The sequence below is a fragment of the Syngnathus floridae genome, chromosome 12 (assembly GCF_059516105.1).
Source record: "Syngnathus floridae isolate MCC-2025c chromosome 12, RoL_Sflo_1.0, whole genome shotgun sequence".
In the NCBI taxonomy this organism is placed as follows: domain Eukaryota; kingdom Metazoa; phylum Chordata; class Actinopteri; order Syngnathiformes; family Syngnathidae; genus Syngnathus; species Syngnathus floridae.
The window spans coordinates 5495753-5516179 of record NC_142424.1 but is presented as its reverse complement, the minus strand read 5'-3'; the positions used below and the strand labels follow the sequence as shown (position 1 = coordinate 5516179).

The 20427-nt window shown below is 41.4% G+C and overlaps 1 protein-coding gene across 6 annotated transcripts in view; it reads left to right on the top strand.

The window, feature by feature from the left end:
• The window catches only part of strbp (spermatid perinuclear RNA binding protein), a 38397-nt gene extending 26267 nt beyond the window's left edge, over nt 1–12130 (top strand). For 5 of the 6 annotated variants that reach the window (XM_088391967.1, XM_088391968.1, XM_088391969.1 and 2 more), the window contains 13 exons: nt 967–1088; nt 1523–1618; nt 2117–2228; nt 2307–2404; nt 3033–3138; nt 3424–3507; nt 4345–4553; nt 4999–5151; nt 5236–5370; nt 6251–6391; nt 6544–6673; nt 6738–6794; nt 8830–12130. In XM_088391967.1, the coding sequence (XP_088248093.1) occupies nt 967–1088; nt 1523–1618; nt 2117–2228; nt 2307–2404; nt 3033–3138; nt 3424–3507; nt 4345–4553; nt 4999–5151; nt 5236–5370; nt 6251–6391; nt 6544–6673; nt 6738–6794; nt 8830–8924 (1538 nt within the window). In that variant the 3' untranslated portion in view covers nt 8925–12130. Of the gene's footprint in view, nt 1–966; nt 1089–1522; nt 1619–2116; nt 2229–2306; nt 2405–3032; nt 3139–3423; nt 3508–4344; nt 4554–4998; nt 5152–5235; nt 5371–6250; nt 6392–6543; nt 6674–6737; nt 6795–7723; nt 8144–8829 lie in introns of those variants that run through there. The other variant, XM_088391970.1, reaches the window with a different exon arrangement.
• The last annotated feature ends 8297 nt before the right edge of the window (nt 12131–20427 follow it).

Below are 20427 nucleotides of genomic sequence, written 5' to 3'. Positions count from 1 at the left end.
CGAGGAACCAAGCACCTAATGATCCACATCTGAGCCGTCCCATGTGGGATGGACCTTGACATACAGCTTTATACATCTCACTGAAGCAAACACACACGCACAGAAAAGCCGGCCTGCTATAATGGCCAGATGAGTTCACAGATAACACACTTGTGCTTCTTCTATATCGACGATAGCGGTTGACATTTGCGCTTAATACCTCTTGAGGAAAGGCTTTGGAAGGGATGAAGAAAAACATTTATTTCAGCATGTTTTGCAGTCCTGCACAGAAACCTTCTATGGACCTCCCCCACTCCCCCCCACCTAACTCATTCATATACGGCTGTGTTGGATTCGAGCTCCTTCAATACAGAAGCATAAGAATGAGACGAGCCTCGCTAACCTTCACCCTGCTGTGGTCCATCCTTAGTTGATTGGGCGTTCGCTCAGAGTTTTTGGACTATTTTGACTCCTGCCTGGTGCGAAGCGGATCAAAATACTTTTTCAGTACACGACGGAGGGATTTGATTTACCTTGCCGTCAAGATGCAAAGTAAATCAAACACTCCTGAGGTGTGTGTTTAGGGAGGTGGGGGGGGTCTCCTAAAGTTCTCTCATTTCACCGACTTGTCAGCTGCTCCATGTACGGAAAGCAAGTGACTCTTCAATAGCGTGTTTTTTCAACGTGGAGGACGATCAGCGCATCTTGATGCCGAGCTGATCCGTGTTGAAAAAGACACGCTATTAGAATAGTGCGCTTCTCATGTGCCGATTGTAGAACACGCTTCTACGGTACATGGAGCGACCCCGATGGCATGACGAAACGCCGGCGGGAGCAAACGTTCCCGTGCGTGTCTGCGTGCACTCACACGGGAAATTGTTGTGTCTGCACGCATTCACGTACAAGACTGGATTGAAGCACACATGCTCAGCTGTGATGTGTGTATGTGTGTGTTTTACGTTTTGGGTTGTTATTGTTTCGTGGCAGTGTTGGGTGCTGCCGCGCAAAGAGTGGAGGCTGAGGAGGAGGAGGAGGAAGAGGGAGAGGTGCTGGATAGACACAGATGTCTGTTGGCCCTGGCAGCGCTACGACACGCCAAGTGGTTCCAGGTCGGCACCCGCTCACTTCCTGTCGTCCTGCCCGATGCTCTTTGTAGCCTGACGATTGACTGACAATAAAAAAGCCGAATTTGAAAACGATATGAGTCACCAACACTTTAGCGGTTCTCCGTGCATCAAAAGTGACCCTAAAATAAAAAGTGAATATCGTAAGGCTACAAAGGCTATTGTGGACTTTTTTTCTTTTTGCTATTTTGTGAACCTGCCTGCCCTGTACCATGTCAATTCCTCCCTTTTAAAACCCTTCCCACACCAGTCCTCCTTACTCACACACTGACCAAAAACACACACAAAAAAAATGCTTCATCCGACAAATTCCGGAGTTTAGGCACTTTGGATCATTTTCGGTACGATGACAACTTCCTCTGTATTCATTCTCTTCCCGATCCCTATTGTTCCCTTTATCCCTTTTCTGTCGCTCTCAGGCTCGAGTGAACGGACTCAAGTCCTGCGTTATCGTTCTCAGGATACTTAGAGACATGTGCAATAGACAACCCGCCTGGGAGCCGCTTAACGGATGGGTAAGTCTGTGTCCATCCTCGAACTTTAATAAATGGATGGTTGTAAATAGGATTGTCACTATCAAATCATTTTTACAATCGATTATTTCATTATTCGATTCGTTAATCGAATAATCAGATACAATTTTTACTTGGATTAAAGTGGGCTGTCACTATCAAAGATTTTTTACAATCGATTATTCTATCTATTATTCCATCAATTAATTGAATAATCGTATATAATTTTATTTGCATTAAAGTCACTATCAAATATTTATTTGCAATTGATTATTCTATCTATTACTCCATTGATTAATCGAATATTCTGATACAACTTTAATTGCATTAAAAATATTTTCCCTGATTACTAAACGATTACTTGATGAATAATATATGAGGCAATTAATTTGATAATTGATTTTTTTTAGTCGATTAATCGATTAATTTTGACACTTGTGATTCAATTTGCGGATTTACATAATTGAATGGAATATTCTTTTTTATTGCGCTCTTTGGCAGCCCTTGGAACTGATCTGCGAGAAGGCCATCGCCACCTGCAACAGGCCTCTCGGGGCAGGCGAGGCCTTGCGCCGGGTCATGGAGTGCCTCGCCTCGGGCATTCTCCTACCAGGTCAGCGCTCGCATGAGTTGCGTGTTTGTCTACAAGTCAGGCCACGCCACTTATGTCGGATTTTGTCACTTCCACCAGGCGGTCCGGGTTTACGCGACCCGTGCGAGAAAGAGCCCACAAACACGTTAGCCAACATGACGGATGAGCAAGCGGAGGCCATTACCTTTAGCGCACAGGTAACACACATAGCATCATAAATGCTAACTTTGAGCTGTCAGTTTAAGCAGCCACATCATCTTCTCACATCCACCGTCAAAATCCTTTCTATCTATCTGTGTGGTGTCATGTCCTCCTTGACACGCACGTTGGACTGAGTCAAGCAGCAGCTTTCCCAACTGGCGCGGCTTAGCGAATCCCGCCGTTCATTTTCCTTTGAAGGCAACTCGAACGAGGATGGAATGTCAATGGGGATAATTGTATTTGGAGCAGATACAAGCGCCGATAGAAGAGAGGAAGCTGCTTTACTCGGCTCTGTCAATGGGCGACACAGAGACTCATGAATATCCCGGACACTCCAGCTCCCTAATGGCTTCACATTAGCAGGCCATCACGCTCCCGCCTCATCGTTTGCGTGGGTCGACAATCTGGACTGTTGATTGAATGACATGCACTGATTAGGGAAATATTACTTCATGCTTAGTGTCATTGACCAATCAAGGCCATCTTATTTGTTTTAAAGGAGCTTATAGCTGGAGTTCAACAAAGCAAGACACTAAGACAACAAAGTTCACACAAATTCCAGTGTGTAGCCAATGCATGCGGGTTGAAGTATCTTTTCATCTTCTTTCAATTTGTGCTTGACAGCGTGCTCTCAGGCTCATGGCGTTTGGGCAGATCTGCAAAGTGCTGGAGATGGAGCCGCTTCCCTCAAATAAATCTTTGCAGAAATACTCTTGGTGCGACAAAGAAGGTTTGTGGGAGATAGTCTGGTTTTCACATTCTTGTATTCGGGCTGTAATATACCGAGGTGAGCCAGGTCGCACTCAGGGATTCCACAGTGATGGATCTCAAACATGACCTTTTGGACCCCACACACACACACACACATATATACACACAGCTCTGACATGATCATTATTGTGGTCAGGCGTTATATTTGTGTGGCGTTCCTGTGTGGATGTACTTAATCATAGTTTTGTCAGTTTACAACTCGACATAAAATCTCGTGTAGTGAATGATTCTGCTCTCCCTTCAGGCTTGGGTCTGAAAAGGCCGTACGACGAGGGAATGATGGACGACAAGGAGCTCATCAAGAAGATGAAGAGGAACCTTAGGCGAGGTGTGCAAAGGAAGACAAAGACATCACTCCTGCTTTTATTTATTCATTAATTTGTATTCATTTATTTGCAATTTATTTATTTATTTATTTATTTATTTATTTATTTATTTGCAGATGACTTCAATTAAATCCTCTAGTAGGGATGCTCAATTTTGAGAAAAAAAAAAACACTAATCACGATTATTTTGGTCATAATTAAAATTATGATTATTTAAAAAAATATATTTTGGTTCAAAAAAAGAAAAATATTTCAATGTAAAAAAATATTAAGTCAAATTGAATTATTTGAGACACTATCTCAAATCTATACAGTTTATTCTTTTAAAATAATCGATTTACAATTAAGCCAATTTTGTAATAATCGGAATTCAATTCCGATTAATTGCACAGTCCTATCTAACCCTCTGGCAGTACAGCACTTTTCTCCCAACAAAAACACAACACAAACAAAAAGCCATTGAAGATTTTCTCCCGTCCCTCTGCCTGTCAGCCTCTCTCCCATTTTTAGCCATCTTACATCTCTCGCATGCCGATCAATACTATCGATCGCCAACGTTTTACCAGGCCACTCTAGCATCCCTGTGTCTTTCTTCTTTCAAGGAGAAGATGAACCACTCGCGATGGAGGCAGACAGCCTCTTTTATTTTCAGCCACTGGCGAGAAAAGAGATTGCTTTGAACATTTTGGCAAAAGAAGTTGCACAGATATACTCGCCTTGCTACATAATAGAAGGGAGAATTACAGAGTATTTTTAAAACACACCGTTTTTTTTCAAAATCTATAAAATGAAAGATAAAGCGTAACACAAACAAAGCATAATTGATATTTTATGCTCAGTCCTCGACAGCAAAGCCATAGACTCGAACCAGCCAATGAACGCCCTGATGCGCTTGAACCAGATCCGTCCCGGCCTGCAATATCGCCTCCTGTCCCAATCGGGTCCGGTTCACGCCCCGGTCTTCACCATGTCCGTGGACCTGGACGGAACCGTTTACGAAGCATCGGGGTCCTCCAAGAAGACCGCCAAGCTTCATGTTGCTGTCAAGGTAGCGAAGTTTTTCACTATTATTGCTCCTAAAAATACCTTCTATGTTTTCGATGCAGATTCTGTGTGTGTGTGTATGTGTGTGTGTGTGGAGGTGGGCAAATCCATGTAATCCTAAAGTGGCCGTGAACAAAAAGGCTCTCCAGAGCAAAGAGCAGGGATAATCCGCTATTTGCTTCATTCCCATAAAAGGCTTTCTCCCCGTCTCTCTGTTTTGTGTTCTCGCCTCCTCTCTCGTTCTCCCCATCACGTGTGATCAGTAAACACAATCACCCTGCGGGTCAGAAAAAATGTCATTTTCTCTTTTCGCTGCTCAAATGCTGCCATGTTGATGCCAATGCTTTTGATGAAAATGCTAGCTAACCAACATGGACATTTTTCATGTCATACACAAAGTAATGCCCCTTGTTAGCTTTTGTTGGTCACAGTCGTCTTTGCTTCTGCAGGTTCTCCAGGCGATGGGCTACCCGACGGGTTTTGACTCGGATTTGGACCCCATGAGTTCGGACGAGAAGTCTGACGGCGAAGGCAAGAGCGAGACGTCCTCGCACACGAGCAATAACGCAACACACTCCTCCGACGGCTCCAACACGCTGGAGGTGGGCCTTCGAAACAAAACAAGCAAAAAACAATTTGGAGCTCCTCAAGGCAATCACGCAAATATTTCTCTGGATATTGTTCAGGTGAGAACTCAGGGCCCCATCCTGACGGCGAGTGGGAAGAACCCTGTCATGGAGCTGAACGAAAAAAGACGAGGCCTCAAGTATGAGCTCATCTCTGAAAGCGGAGGAAGCCACGATAAGCGCTTTGTCATGGAGGTGGGTTCTTCAAACACACTCGAGGCACATTGATTAATCCATTACTAAATTACTCGACAGTGATTTTTGATAATCGATGAATCATTCAAGCACACACCGATTAATCGATTTGTTGATAATCAATTAATCATTCAAGCACACTAAGGTACATTGATTAATTGGCAATTAATCGATTACTAAACCAACTGTGATTTTTGATAATCGATTAACCATTGACATTTTTAAATTTAAAAGTACCCAAATGGTCCAAACCCTTAGAATTTCATCTTGCAAATAGTTCATCTTCTCCAATATCAGAATAATCGGCGGATTAATCGATTATTCAATTCATCGTTAATTGCAGACCTAAAACACATAAAAAAAAGATTAAAAGCAAAATGTTTACTTATAGGTCATATTGCATGACTCCTTGTGACTGTCTCCGAGTAAAAAAATGCAATATTCGATTGGCCAACGCAATTTGCCTCTATTTGACTTTACAAAACAAACGGCCTCAGATGGGGAAAGAAGTCAACGTCTCTTGTACTCAGGCTGAATTGGCTAATGAAGTCCTACGCCAAACACACACACACACACACACACACACGCACACAGAGGAACCAACTGTTCTCTAGTGCGGTCAATCAGTCAAGTTTGTTCACGGAGTGAGCCTGCTGTCGGCTAGGCGTGCTGTTTTCTGACATGCCTCGTCGCTCCGTTGCTCTGCTGATTGATTAGCAAGCCGATTCTGACAGCAGGGCATCGCTAAGCAAGTCAGCCTGTTCCGCCAGACCTTGGTTGAGTTGCTGATTGCCGCTAAACACAAGATTTTGGGGATGAAGTAATAATTTGTTTTGACAGGAAAAAAAAAAAATTAAACCACTCATTCTGTTCTCCCCAGGTGGAAGTGGACGGACAGAAGTTCCGTGGGGCAGGCCCCAACAAAAAGGTAGCAAAGGCCAGCGCTGCTTTGGCCGCGCTGGAAAAACTCTTCTCGGGTCCCAATGCTGCTGCAAACAAGAAAAAGAAGCTGCTGCCTCAGGTCAGGAACACACGAGACTCATTTATTTAGCGTGAATGGTGGTTGGAAATCGCATGAGCGCATCGCAGAGTTGTCGTCGGGACTCTCTAATTAGCAAACACCGGCTCTCTCGTGTACGTGGAAGCTAATCCGCCATGAAATCTCCCGTTCAGACCAAAGGAGCTCTGGCTGCGGCGGCGGCGGCCTCAGCGGTGGCAGCTCAGGTAGCCCGAGGAAGAGGACGAGCCACTCTCGCACGCGGAGCCTTCGTTAGCGCCGCCGCGCCGGGATACGTCACGCCAGGCAAGTTTTATCTGTCAGCCCGAGTCAGGTGCGGAATTTGACCGTTTGCTCGTTTCGTCAACAGGCTTCGGAACGCCGTACGCCTACAGCCCCGCCGCCGCCGCAGCTGCTCCTGCTTACGGTACGTGTCACTTTTGTTTCCTGCCGTTGCAGTGCCCACTTCCTGCTTTTCTTACACACACACACACACATCCCTCCCCCAACCATGCAGCCCTCACTCAACAGCAAGTGCAATCACCCTAATGGCTCAAAGTTGCTCTCTTCTGGCTTCTCATCTTCCCTTTAAGTTTTTCAACTTTGACCAATTGATTAAATGCTGATCAGGGCTGGAGGCTTTCTGCAATTGTGTGTGTGGTGTGTGTTTGGCGTGTGATCTGCAAGGAAGTGTGCTCTTTAGCTAAGTGTCTGCTCGCCACTTGATATTCAGCCAAGCGCTTCTGTCTGACTTTCCGCTCCTAAAATAAGATCAAACGAGGTGGTATTAATCCCAAAAGGAAATTTGAGTGCTGTGGTAGTTTATTTTCAACAATTATATGACCGAGAAGAAAAGAAGGTATCGGTTCAGGAACAGGCGAAGTCATCGATTAAATATCGGAATTGCTGATGACGGCATGACTTGACTTGAACCACTAGAGGCGCTGTTGAGTCAATCTCGACTAGTTTGCTTACCAATTTCAAATCGGCTACGGGCCGCGGAACCACCCGACATTCATTTCAGATCGACTCTAAGAAGGTTGCGCCATGTCGCCTCACACGTTTTCATTTTTGACCGTTGGCGAACTAACGAGGCGTGCCCCGCTCGATGATCATCTGAGCTTCTCCCCGACTAGATGGAAGTCGGTCAATACAGCTCCTTATTTAATCAATCTTCCTCTGGACAAAAAAAAGCTGTGCTGAACTGGTTCTCGCTTTCCTTCCGCTGCTGCGTAACAACTAACTCCCGCTGCTGGCTCCGCCTCCTCATCAAAGCTCTGACGAGTGTGCCTCGTAGTTCACGCCGACGCTGACTCACTCACTCGGAGCTGTGCTCTTCTCATGTCTCCCCTCTAGGTTTGCCCAAGAGAATGCTTCTGTTGCCCGTCATGAAAGTACCCACCTACCCCGTCCCCCACTACCACTTTTTTTAGACCACCAGACACGTAAACCAAACCGGGACACTTTTGGGGAGAGGATTACAGACTTAAGTTTTCGAAATGTAGAAGTTCTTTTTATTATTATTATTACAATCCGCCCATACAAAGGAAAGGTAGAGATTTTGAAGTCGAAAACTTTGTACTGTGGACTTGTACTGTGAATTTTTACTTTATTCTCTCTCTAAATTATATCTGTTATTTGTTCAACAAGGGAGGGGGGGTTGACTTTTGCAATACTTCACACATATTCTCTGTAAAATGTAAAGATGAGCTATGTGAAGGGATGTATAGGAATAATTCAATCATGTTGAATAAAGTTTTTCCTATAAAAGTGGAAGTCTGAGGTTTTTTTTTTAATTGCATTCATTGCTTATCGCGCACAGAATTTCAATCGTAATCCCGTGTCATCCATTTTTCGGTGAGCCCAAAGCAAGACGACCATTTGTAAAGCTTTTAGTCAGTCAGATCCGGCGTTGTGAATTCAGCTACACGATCCCATTACCTCCCGTGGAGTCGAACTTGCCAGGTGTCCCGCCGACAGCGCGACTGAGCGTCAGGCTGACAAGTGTATTCTGATTTTTTTTTGCAGCGGGGGCTCAGGTGATTGTTTCAGATGTATTCAGTGTCAAAAAAAAAAAAAAAAACAATGTCGAATCACTGGCAGTACAGAATATTTTCGGGATGTGTTTGATGATTGACATTTATTTGACTTTCTTCTTGAAGCCGCTTTCAGTTCTTGTTTGTTTTGAATCTAAATTGGTGTGAATGTCTATTTTTAAATGCTGGCTCCTAACTTCCTATATTAAGCATTTTTCAAAATGTCAGACAATCCCTTCATCAGCTCCCATTTATATGCAAACATTTAAATGTACCACCTTGCCGGTAATCTCTTTTAGTTTGGTGGAACATTTCCAAAAAATGCTTCCGTGCAAATGCTCGCGTAACCTTCCCGGTGCTTCAAGTCGAAATCTGCATTCAAGACGTGTCACCATTGTGTCTTTTTTTTTGTGTGTCTCCTTGCAGGCGGTCTTTTCATCGACAATCCCTTCTACCAGCCGCGGACCCTCGCGCCCTTCATCATCCATCTGGGCCCCCAGGATCTCTTCTCTGACTTCTAGAGGAGATGACAGGTTTTTGGACCACCACCTCGTCACACTTCCTGCCTGTTTTTTCTTTTTTTTTTTTTTTTGCCTTTCTATTCTTGCTGCTGCACTCCGATTTCTAAACAGGCAGCGGAACGTGACTGCTCGTCTTCTTTTTTGAAGCGGACGCGTCATGGCGGGTGAGGGTTGGGACGGCGGAGTTACTTTCCCCCCCTAAAGCAATACTTCACGAGAAAAGCGTGAACGAGGCTGGTCTTTCTAGCAATAGCAATACACACAAACTCCTCTCTTCAAGAAGAATGTCCGGCGACTTAACGCGGCGTTGCAATAGCTCGTCTTGATTGTATCCAAAATATGTGTGTGAGTGTGTACATGTGACATATACACAAATATATCGAAAATGCGTGTTGACTATATGACAATGTATGTATGTAAATACATTTTAAAGGATAACTTATTGTTATAAATTATTTTAGGATGATACGGTGAAATGTACCTGTAATAACACACTATAGCTTTCTTCCAATTTTCTATACACAAGCTAATCGTAGGAGAATATTATCGAATATTATCTTTGCTATTATTCCTATTAATCGCCGCTCTTTAGAATAATATTGACGCTCCCTCCCTTCCTTGAAGTTGGTCTGAGCCTATATGCCAAGAGGTGCTCGCTTCTTATCTGCTCATCACACATGCACACACACACACTTTGTGTGAGAAAGCACATGTTCTAAAGTCTCACTGCTGGCAGGGAATGCTTTTTGTGTTTGTTTGTTGTGTGTGTCGTGGGAGCACGTGATCATCTATAAAAAGTCAGCTCTGAAGGGAATTTGCTCATTCGCCTAAATAAGAAAGAAAAAAAAAAGCACACACAAATGCGTATAATGAGTTGATAGTGGACTAAGTTTTTCGAAAGTTCTGTTGCATCATTAGAGGGGGCCTCTTAACCGAAATACGGTCGGAGTTGGAATTTTTCTCGTTCAGTGGCTGTACTTTGACACTTTTGGAAGATGAGGGGATTTAATTGCCGTTTCTTTAGTTTTGCTTTGTCTCGGTGAGCAGCAATTAGATTTCACAACCGGCTTGCTGCTGCTCATTTAACAGTGGGGGAGGTTGGATTTATTTATGTGTGTGTGTGTGTGGTAGGGGAATTGAAACCAAAAAGTGTGCTGATTTCAATTTGAAAGCAATCTTACAAAATAACCCTACTCAAATTATTTTTCAGTTTAACAAAAACTATTAAGCTGTTCATTCAGGCTCGATCACAATCCGATTTGAAACAAGGTATGATATAGGGTATTTTTATGACCCCCCCCAAGGCGATAAACAACAAAGCTACCTCAAGAAGGTCGGATCCGGATTCCAGCATGCCTTTCATTGACTCTGCAGGTGATAAATGTTCCAAGCTTGGCAGAGGTCTAAATTGGCCCGTTAAAGTAGTACATATTATATTGCTCATTTATGGCATACTTCCAGGCTTGATTTGTATTTCTTCAAATCAATGAGCATGTTCAGGTTTCTGTCATCGGCTAGCTGAGGTTGAGGACAGATCGCACTTTTATCGAGTGGATCCTGACCTTCTCTACCGTTTAAGTCTTTCCCCTCCTGCCTTGTCTCTGGGCTGCGTGCCCCCCCCCCATCCCCCACCCCCATGCCCCCTCCAGATGGCCTGTATTAATGAGGTAGACAGTGAGCAACCTCCTCATTTCCCTCCAGACTCCAGAGTCACACGGTAGCAGTCACCCTGGCTACACTAATATATATGCGCACAGAATTGATATATAAATATATATATATATATATATATATATGTATGTTAGGGATGGAATGAGAAGGGATGGAAGATACGATTTTTGATGAATTTCTAATATGAAATAATAAAATATAAATTATTTTACAAATGTAAAATAACAAATAAATTTAAATATATAAATTATATAATGTAAAATATTTTTTGAGGTAAAAAAAAAATAAAAAATTCTCCGTGAAGTACTTTTAGGAGATCTGCTATCTTAACTCAGTTGTGGGTCTCATAAAGCATGCAATTGATGAATTTCTAATATAAAATGATAAAATATAAATTAATTTATGACCATAAAATAATAAATAAATTTGAATATATAAATTATATAATGTAAAATATTTTGGGGGGGTAAAAAAAAAAAAGAATTGTGGGTTGTCGATCACAACTGTGACTCTGTGAAGTACTTTTAGGAGATCGGCTATATTAACTCAGTTGTGGGTCTCATAAAGCATGCAAGTCTGCAAGCTAAAAAAGAAAATGGATGACGGGCTATGCGAGGATGGGAAATGTCCACTGTCTCAACGGGCTCCAAAACCTACTGAACCAGTTGAATGTAAATTTCAAATACAGGGGAATCATTGGCTCATGAAATATTTCTATTTTCAAATTTTTTAAAATGGGTCACAGTCTGACAGCAACCTCCCGAATGTGCAAATGCAGCCACTGACTGAAAAATAGCGCACAAGCTTGTTGTCTGCAAGCCACCGAGCGTATTCCGACTCCTGCAGGCCAGCACAGATAGATCACAAATAGATCCGGCATCGAGTTTCTTCTGCGCATCTGACCAGAATAACTGCGGATCATATCATTTTCCCCGTGTGTGTATGCGAGAGTCCTGCACACACACACACATTCATGTAGCCACACACATGAAGCATGTTGTTGCATACATACCTGCTGGTCAAGGTTCAACACGGTACCGCTGAAGGATGGAAGATTTACTTTGGGAATGTACACAATGTTGTTCTCGTGATTGTAGAGTAGAATGTATTTACTGCTCGAGTAAACCAACATAATAATATGGACTATATATGGACACATGCATATATCTGCTATACATTTTGAAATGTTTTGGGCGCATCATGATTCTTTCCTTCAGTTTTTATTTCGAATATTTTGACAAATATTGTGTCTTATTGATTCTGTAAATATTTTTTTGTTTTTAAATGAGCTTTTGACACTAATAATCATTTTCTGATGCTGCCTATGAAAGGACAAAGCGATATTTAATCCTCACAGTCTACTCAAGTCATGGAAGTGCGCTGTAGGAGACGAAAGGACAACACAATGGAGGTGATGCCAATGTGCTGTGTTCACTGTTTGGTAGCAAAACGTTCACAGCAGTGCTGCTTTGCATTTCACTTCATTTATGCCTCTGGGAGAGAAGAATAAAAAGCAAAAGTGCTGAATCATTCAATATGCCGACTAGTGTACTAATTTTCGACTAATTGGTTTCACAAAGCTGGCTTTTATCTTGTCTACAGTAAGAAGTCGAGAATTTAATAGAGTGAACAATATTCTAAAATATATATTTTGCACAATAAATGTGATTTTGATTATATTGACAATATTTAATCTATTAAATTGAATTAATTTTGTTTTTTTAAATATTGGTTTGACAGTTTGGATATGCAAAATCACCCCTCCCAAAAAAAAAAAATGCTGTGCTGCTGTTTTGGTTAGCAACAGAGTCCAAACGTTATTGAGTTAGTGTTATTTTTGCATCTGATGATATTTTAGAAAGCCGCCATGGAAACTCACATAAGCTTGCCAACGATTAGCCACATATAGCACAAAAACATCAGATAAACACATTCAATCCCCTCGGTTGTTTTACTAGCGCATCGTATTAGTTTTTCTTTTTTGGCTCTATGTGTCAAATATCATTTAACAAACATTTGCTATGCTTCCAGCCAACAAATGTCAACGATGTGACATATGCGAGTGATAGTAGGTTTTTATGATGGTACTCTATAATCAGAGCCAAGGTTGTGGTCCATAATTGGCACATGTCCATAATCTCATACAACTGTACAGAAATATGAGCTGTCAATCATCTGCAACCTTGATGATGTAATTCTAATTGCTACTTTTACACACATTGGACAAAAACACCACAATACTCACAAATTGTCTCTGCTCCATAAGAATGTCAAGTCTTACTTAGCTTGCAATGCTAACACGTCTGCCTCATTGTCACATTCCCTCCCCAGTCAGGTATGTCCACCCTAATGTGGAAAAGCCACCAGCTATGCTCTAGGACACACGATCCACGTTGACCCCCCCACCCCCGAACAGCAATAAGGAAACTCTTGGCCCTGTGACAAAATTGACCCGGTTTCACTTGCAATCGTTAACTAACAGCTCATCATTTTAGAACGACAACTGTGGGGACCGGCCTTTCTGAAGGTAACACAATCGTTGTGTCGGGATGTGGCTGAATCAGGCAAATGTAAAAAAAAAAAAATAAAAAAAAAAGTGGTCCAATCACATCAATAATGATAATAATTAATAATAATATTAATAATAAACATTGTTTTTATGTTGTAACATTAAGGGGTTTGAACTTGTTTTTCAAATGTACTGATTTTTTCCCTATGGAAAAATTAATTGTACTATTAATTTACCAAGCTTTGCGCCTAATATCATCCATTTAAAATACTACTTGAAAATATATTAATGACAAAAAAAAAACGTTAGAAAGTCGCGTCGGATCGAAGCGAGTAAAATGGGGATTTAGTTGTATTAAGCGCAAACTGATCCCATTTCTTCTCCCTTCTTTCTGTCAACTGCAGAGGACATTCTTTGCAAGCATGTTAATTGTCTGGGTGCGCAATTTAAATGTGTGTGATAATTGGTATGCGTCTGGATGGATATTTTAGGTATGACTATTAGAGCAATGGGAGCTGTGGTGCCCTGATGGAATTAGCCCCGCAAAGTGATTGACGGGTCTTTCTTAATCTCGCACCACTGGCTTTCTTTACAACCTTTATCTGTCTGACATTGTTAGCCGCTCTCACTTAAAAACATCAATTCTCTGTCTCCCTCACTAATGATCCTTGGGATCTTTTGGGCCTGGCAACAGAGTTGAAAATGAGCACAGGATATTTACATCCGCGCTGGTAATTGACTTGATCGTGTCTGAAACCTTCCACGAGGCTTGTTGGTTGTCCGGCATGTTGATTTTAAAAGGTGTTAATTGCGCGTGGCTTTTTGGAGACTCAGCTGTCCTCGGATATGTGTGGCGGGAGTGCTTGCTTATTTTATTGGATGATTTTCCTTGCATGAAAAGCCATAGCATTAGATGCCAAATAATCAATAATAATGTTTATTGACCTGCAACTCCTATTAAAGGAAGACACCCCATAATTGACTCTGATCACTTAACTGGGTTGGGAGCAACAGGAGAGCACGGTTGCACGGCACCCCCCCCCCCCCCCCCCCCCCCCCCTCCTGCTGTGTTAATGGATTTATACCGAGCGGATTGCACAATGACACAGTAAAGAAAATCCATCAAATGTATGCCCGAGTTGTAAAGAAACTCAATAATGAGCATTAGGAAAGCGCCTCAGGCGGATCATGATTTACATTTTGAATGAGTTTGTGGTGACAGCATTCACTCAATAAAATGTGCTTGTTTTTCATCAACGAGAAGCTACAATGGAAGGGGGAATTCATGAATATATTTTTTTTATTTCATATTTGATCGGATGGGAAGAGGCAGATGATGGATGATGAAATAAGATTGCATGTTGTGGTAACATGACCTTGGGTTAACAAAGAGGAGTGGAAGAAAAGAGGCAGGTGAGCAAGGGAATGGATGGATGAGGGAGCAGGAGGCAAAGCGGACTTAAGGATCAAGTTCTATGAGGCGCCCGAGGCCATGCTGCCACTATTGAGAGCTCCAGCTTGACGGCAGGGGGTGGGGTCATCTAAGTCGAGCGCATAAAATGGCACATCTTTATGGAGAGTCACGTATAAAATAAAGCTAAGGAAGGGTGCCTTGCCTGCTAGAGTGAAGTGAAAAAAAAAGAGTAATAGATGCACTTTGAGGATTTTATTGCTACTAACAGTCAAACACAAAAATACAATACAGACTCACTCACTTGGATTGTGCACTAAAGGGTGATAAATATTTTCTGCCACTGTCCAATTTCAAGGAAAGAGTTTTTATATTTGCACTGAAGACATGTCGACTTAGTCCAACCCCTAATTTGGGTTGATGTTAGCTGGTGACCAAAATTGACTGGTTCTAACTCACCTGTGACCCGAATAGATCCAGAAACAAAACAGAAAATGGATGAATTCAGTCACCTGTCCAGACAGTCGGGCAGCTGGGCCATCATTAGTGCCAGCACCTTGTACAAAGTATCATCAGTCCCAGATGCTCTCTCTTCTTGGCACGGTGAGTCTGACATGACTTCTTTTTTTCTCGCAAATCAAGAGTGAGACAAAGGTGGCAGTGTGTACAAAGGTTATATATTTATACATTTCTTGAAACGCTTGACGGCTCTTGTAAATTAGGAAGCTATAACAAGACGTGAGAGACACCAGGAGGGCGTCGGCTTCTTGGCGGTACTTTAACATCTGAAAACATCCACACACTGATATGGAGCTGGAGAAGTCTGTGTGTGTGTGTGTGTGTGGGGGGGGGGGGGGGGGGGGGGGGGCATTACATACCGTTTTTTAGAGGCGGGTCAAATTTAGTCCATTTTTTAAGGCAGATTTGCTAAACTCATGATGCCTTGGTGTTTACACATAAATGAATAAATAAAATTTAATAATAAATAAATTTGATAATAAATACTTTTATAATAAATAAATTTATAATAATCATTTATTGTGACAAGCTATGAATATGAAGCTATATGTTGTTTTTATTGCCTTTTGATTTATCTCACTGGAGGTATGATTACATGCTTTTTTTTGTACTGAAGGTGAGCTATTCACTCTATTAAAGGAAAAAGGTCTTCCTTGTCAGACTAAATGTCAAAATTTCCATCACAGCTCAATGATTTTTCGCGTTTATGTGTTCGGAAAAAATGAAGTCATTTGTTGTCAAGGTTCATGCAAGAAGGGGGAATGGGGACAACGATAGTTAGAGCTGGGGTCACTTATTTTGGTTTGTGTGTTGCTTTGGTTTAACCTCAGTGACAAAAAAAGATTGAGCATTTTGACCTCTCACCTTTCTGCTTGTTAAAATAAATAGAGGCCTGGATAGAAATGCACTGTCGTGATCTTTTCCTCACATTCGTTTACTTATTATTGGTTAGGCTAATTTCTTTAGCCAGTAGAAAATAAACACAAAATGACCTTCTGCTCTTCAATGCACAAGCAAAGAGATGCTGTAATTACTTGTAATCATTTTACAAAAAAGGAGAGTGGAAATTAAAAGCACTAAGATTGATTTAAAACGTTTTTTTAAAGAGTTTTTTTTAAACCTTGGCTATACAAGTGAGATTTCAGTGCATGTTTGTGTACAATGTGCTTGTGCCAACCATGCCTCAGGTCATGGTTGCTCATATTTATGGTTGAATTATTGAAGGCTTGTTTTTCATCAAGGTGAAATTTTGAAGCATCCGGCGTGCCACACAAACAAACACACACTGCATGTACACACAGACACACACAAACACATAAAGACAGGCTTTCTCTTGAAAATTACTTTCGAAGTAACAGTGGAAGTGAGCCATGGTCCAAAATGAAAAGTCTAGCCCATCTCCTTGAATCGCTTCCAATAAAGCAACACATCCACCATGTGCTTTAAAAAGCACTGCAAGAGGCAATTGTGGTCTGACTTGGCCTTCAATGATATAATCAAGCCCACAATGCGCCACCAATGAAATAAGCAAATTAAACAGATGCATCATGCCCACTAATCAGTGTGATTAATTTACCAGGATATTAGGATTATCAATTATATCCTAATGATGCCTAATTAAGTGTGTGAAGATCATTTATTCCACGTCCCGTGTTCAAGTGTTTCCGAATAATAATTTTGTTCTCAGTTAAACCTGTCTCAATACTTTTGCACATCTTGCTTCATAACAGGTCCATGCAAATTTCCAAGGAAGTGCTCTCCTATGCCTTTCTGTGACGCTTCCAGTCTCTCTGTAGGACTACTGCAACCTGCTGAAGACTCTGGCGGCACATAAAGGTGAGAAAAATCTACTCGTTTTGATCCATCTTAGTAGAGGCACGTACAACTGAATAAATCGAAACCAAGCTGAAGCACCAGAAAGAACAAGAAGGTGTTTACAGAGTGATAATGGTTGCCGGGATCGATATGTATGTTTATGTTAGTGTCGACCTTCATGTTATACTGATCTATTCGTCCATCCGGAAAAACTGCTGGATAATAGCAATAATGGATAATAATTCAAAGTGCTTATAAATATTGAGACACCCGTATGTGACATTAGTTATTTCATATTCACGAGTGAATATATTCACTTGTGTGAGTGGGTGGATGAATGTTTATGAATCCAGTCCCTAAAGTGTTACGATCTTCAGCCCACTTCTTCCTTTATGGAAGGCCTAAAGCAAAACAAGTCTTAATTGAGGGGGTGAAGCCTGTGGAGCCTTAAGGGGTCACAGTAGGACATAAACAAGACTGTCAACACCACTTCGACCAGCAGCTGGAATGTTTTTCTCTTCCTAATAAATACTGCCATCTAGTGGCTTAGAATAAGAATCGCAGCAACAGTGGAATGGACTATGGTACAGGTCCTCCACTCGGGATGAAAATTGTAGCTTTACAGTTCTGTATACTTCTTATTATACAATGTAGAGGTGATGTCACCAACATAGATGTAAGCATAAAGCATAGAAAAATAGATGAATAAACTTCAAAATAAAACATTTAAATTATATTATATTTATATTATACATTAATATAAAATAGATTTAAAATTAAATAAAATTCAAAATAAATTACTAAATAAACAGATAACCTTAATTATATTATCCAGTCGTAATTGCAGTTATCTTATAATTGACGTCGTCATCCATCTCACGCACAGTGCCCTGACCCCCACATGCAGGGTTCTGTGTAAAAAGGTAGTTAAAAATACCGGATCTTACATTATGGATTTTATCACTTGTTTATGTGTTTATCAATAGTAAAGCCGTGGTGTGGAACCAAACATGTTTTTCTGCAGTGATTTGTGACGCGGAAACCTGTCATAAATAACTGGAATGATGTTGTCATGAAAAGGAAAGTAGAGAGATCTTATTTACAAGGTCAATAAAGAAGGATTGTTATGTTTTATACATTCCCTCAGAGATGGAGCCGTGGTGGTATTGGGAGGGAACCGGGGAGCTGAGCGCCTCTATCATGGGACATAATAACATTCTCATCCACGGGGCTAACATCAGGGCCATAAAAAAAAACCACGGTGCCTTTGGGAACAGTAATTGTCCCTATTTGAAGCTTCACACTGTTCAGGACTAATACACGTGTAGTGTACATTCATTTAAAATAAGCATATACAAAATGAGTTTTAAAAAAAAAAAAAATAGAATCAGCCGCTCGTCTGCAATTCTTACTTTATCCAGTAGATGGTGCTATGCTGTGTTTAACAATGATTCATCAACCTTCTAACATCATGGGGGAATAGGTGAATGTATGTTATACGTGAAACAAACTTATTCCCTGATCACAGTGCCCAATAATAACAATTGCACCACACCTTTAATTTCCCTTTCCTCCCTGTATTTGTCTATTTTTCATCGTTTTTAATGGATATAATGAAAAGTGCAAGTACATTGTATGCAAATGTGCCATCCATACTTGCTTTCTCGGCCTTTCATGAATCCTAAAAGAGCCTTATCTATTTTTATATTTCAATTAATACGGTATGTACGTTGTCATTTTCTTGTACCTTTGATTTTATACACAGACCAGTCCAGCCTTGCTTTGTTTCGCAATAAGATGTGAAGCTTCATTTATGTCCTTGAAGTGTGTGCGTGCGTGTGTCTGTGTGTGTGTTTGTGTGTGTGTGGAAGATGAAGGGGCTCAGATGTGTAAGTACATGTTTAATTATGCGAATGGTTTGCATTTCCAAAATGATGTGACTGTGCATGTAATAGTGGATGTGTGTGTGTGTATGTTACGTGCATAGCCTGATTAAATCAAGGCAGTGCCCTCTGGGTGCATGTGTGTGTGCATGTGTGTGTGCACGTGTGTGTGCATTCGACAATTAGTGTAGATTGAATTAATGTGGCGCCTGTGTAAATGAGATGGGGCGTGAGCTGGTGGGCGTGCTGCAGTTGCGGTTTTTACTTTGCAAATTCTTATTTCCAGCAAAAGTATTGGAACAGTGAGGCCAATTCATTTTTAATATGACTAAGGATGGTTGATATAAGTCAAAGTATATTTGTAAAATGCCAACCATCTGTGCCAAAAAACGCTACTGGATTAACAAGACAATGAAAAACAGTTCCAAAAAGCATTCGGTCATATGGAAATGAGCCAGAACATTTGTAGGCAGGCCCTTTTTACACTGCACCATTATTGCAGGGTGATATTTTACACAAGCCATAAAGAAGTAGATGAACAAGTAGGAGGGTGATCCACACACACCACGTTATCTTTATTTCAGTTTTTTTCCTTCCATGCACTTATTCCCATATGGTTATTTCATCGTTTCCTCCTCTCCACCACACATATGCGACAAGACAGGCCCACATACTCCCTTCCCTTTCATTAGAGAGATGCTGGCAGATACATGCTGGGATTCTCCATTGTGCTCCCTATCAGCCCGTGGGATGGGGCTCACTAATTAATATCTTACTGATGTCCGCCTCAGAGCGGCAAGTGGGGGATGTAGAGATAGGGGACACTGAGGAGGGGAGGTGGAAGGAGGGGGGGGGGGGGGGGTGATGGCTACAGAAATGACAACTTGGGGCAACTCGCCCGCACAGTGTATAGTGGCAGTTGGGCGACATGTGTGGTCCCTCAAGAAAGGAGTGTGGAGTTGCTAAGGGGGACATGGTTGGAAATGGGTTTTCTATCATGGATGAACAATTAAATGGAGAATTTGCCCCCCCCTAGTGGACACAAGAGTTAAGGTCCGTCAAAAATCTGCGCCCAATTAAATACGTCAGAAAAAACGGTGATAAATATTCTAAATGGAGGGGAAAATAAAATCGAAAAAAATTATTGAAGATATTAAAATAACTTAAATTTATAAATAAATAAATAAATAAATAAATAAATAAATAAATAAATAAATAAATAAATAAATAAATAAATAAAAATCTGCAAACTCTGGTAATGCCGAACGCTTAATTTTTTTTGGGGGGGGGGGCGTACGTGTGTGTGTGTGTGTGTGTGTGTGTGTGTGTGTGTGTGTGTGTGGTGCAGTTGCCAGATGTTACATCGTGATTGTTTTAGAGGACTTTAACAGCAGATTGGGTTTAGGGACAGCCTGGAACCCCTATAATGAGATCATGCGTCGGGCCTGCCCTACTGTGCAATCTGCTTAATCCAGCATCGGATCGCCCAAAGACAAGAAGATATTGCTGTAAATGAATCCACCATGTTTTTCAAAACACTAACATGCATTTATAGGGTCGGCTTAGCAAAGTCTTTACTGACTTTTATCTGGCCCGATAAAAACTCAAGAATGACTCAGATGATGATTTTCTGCAAATTTGACGAAATGCAGCGTCAGAATTTTTGGCGTTGCCATGGCGGAGTGTATACTCAAG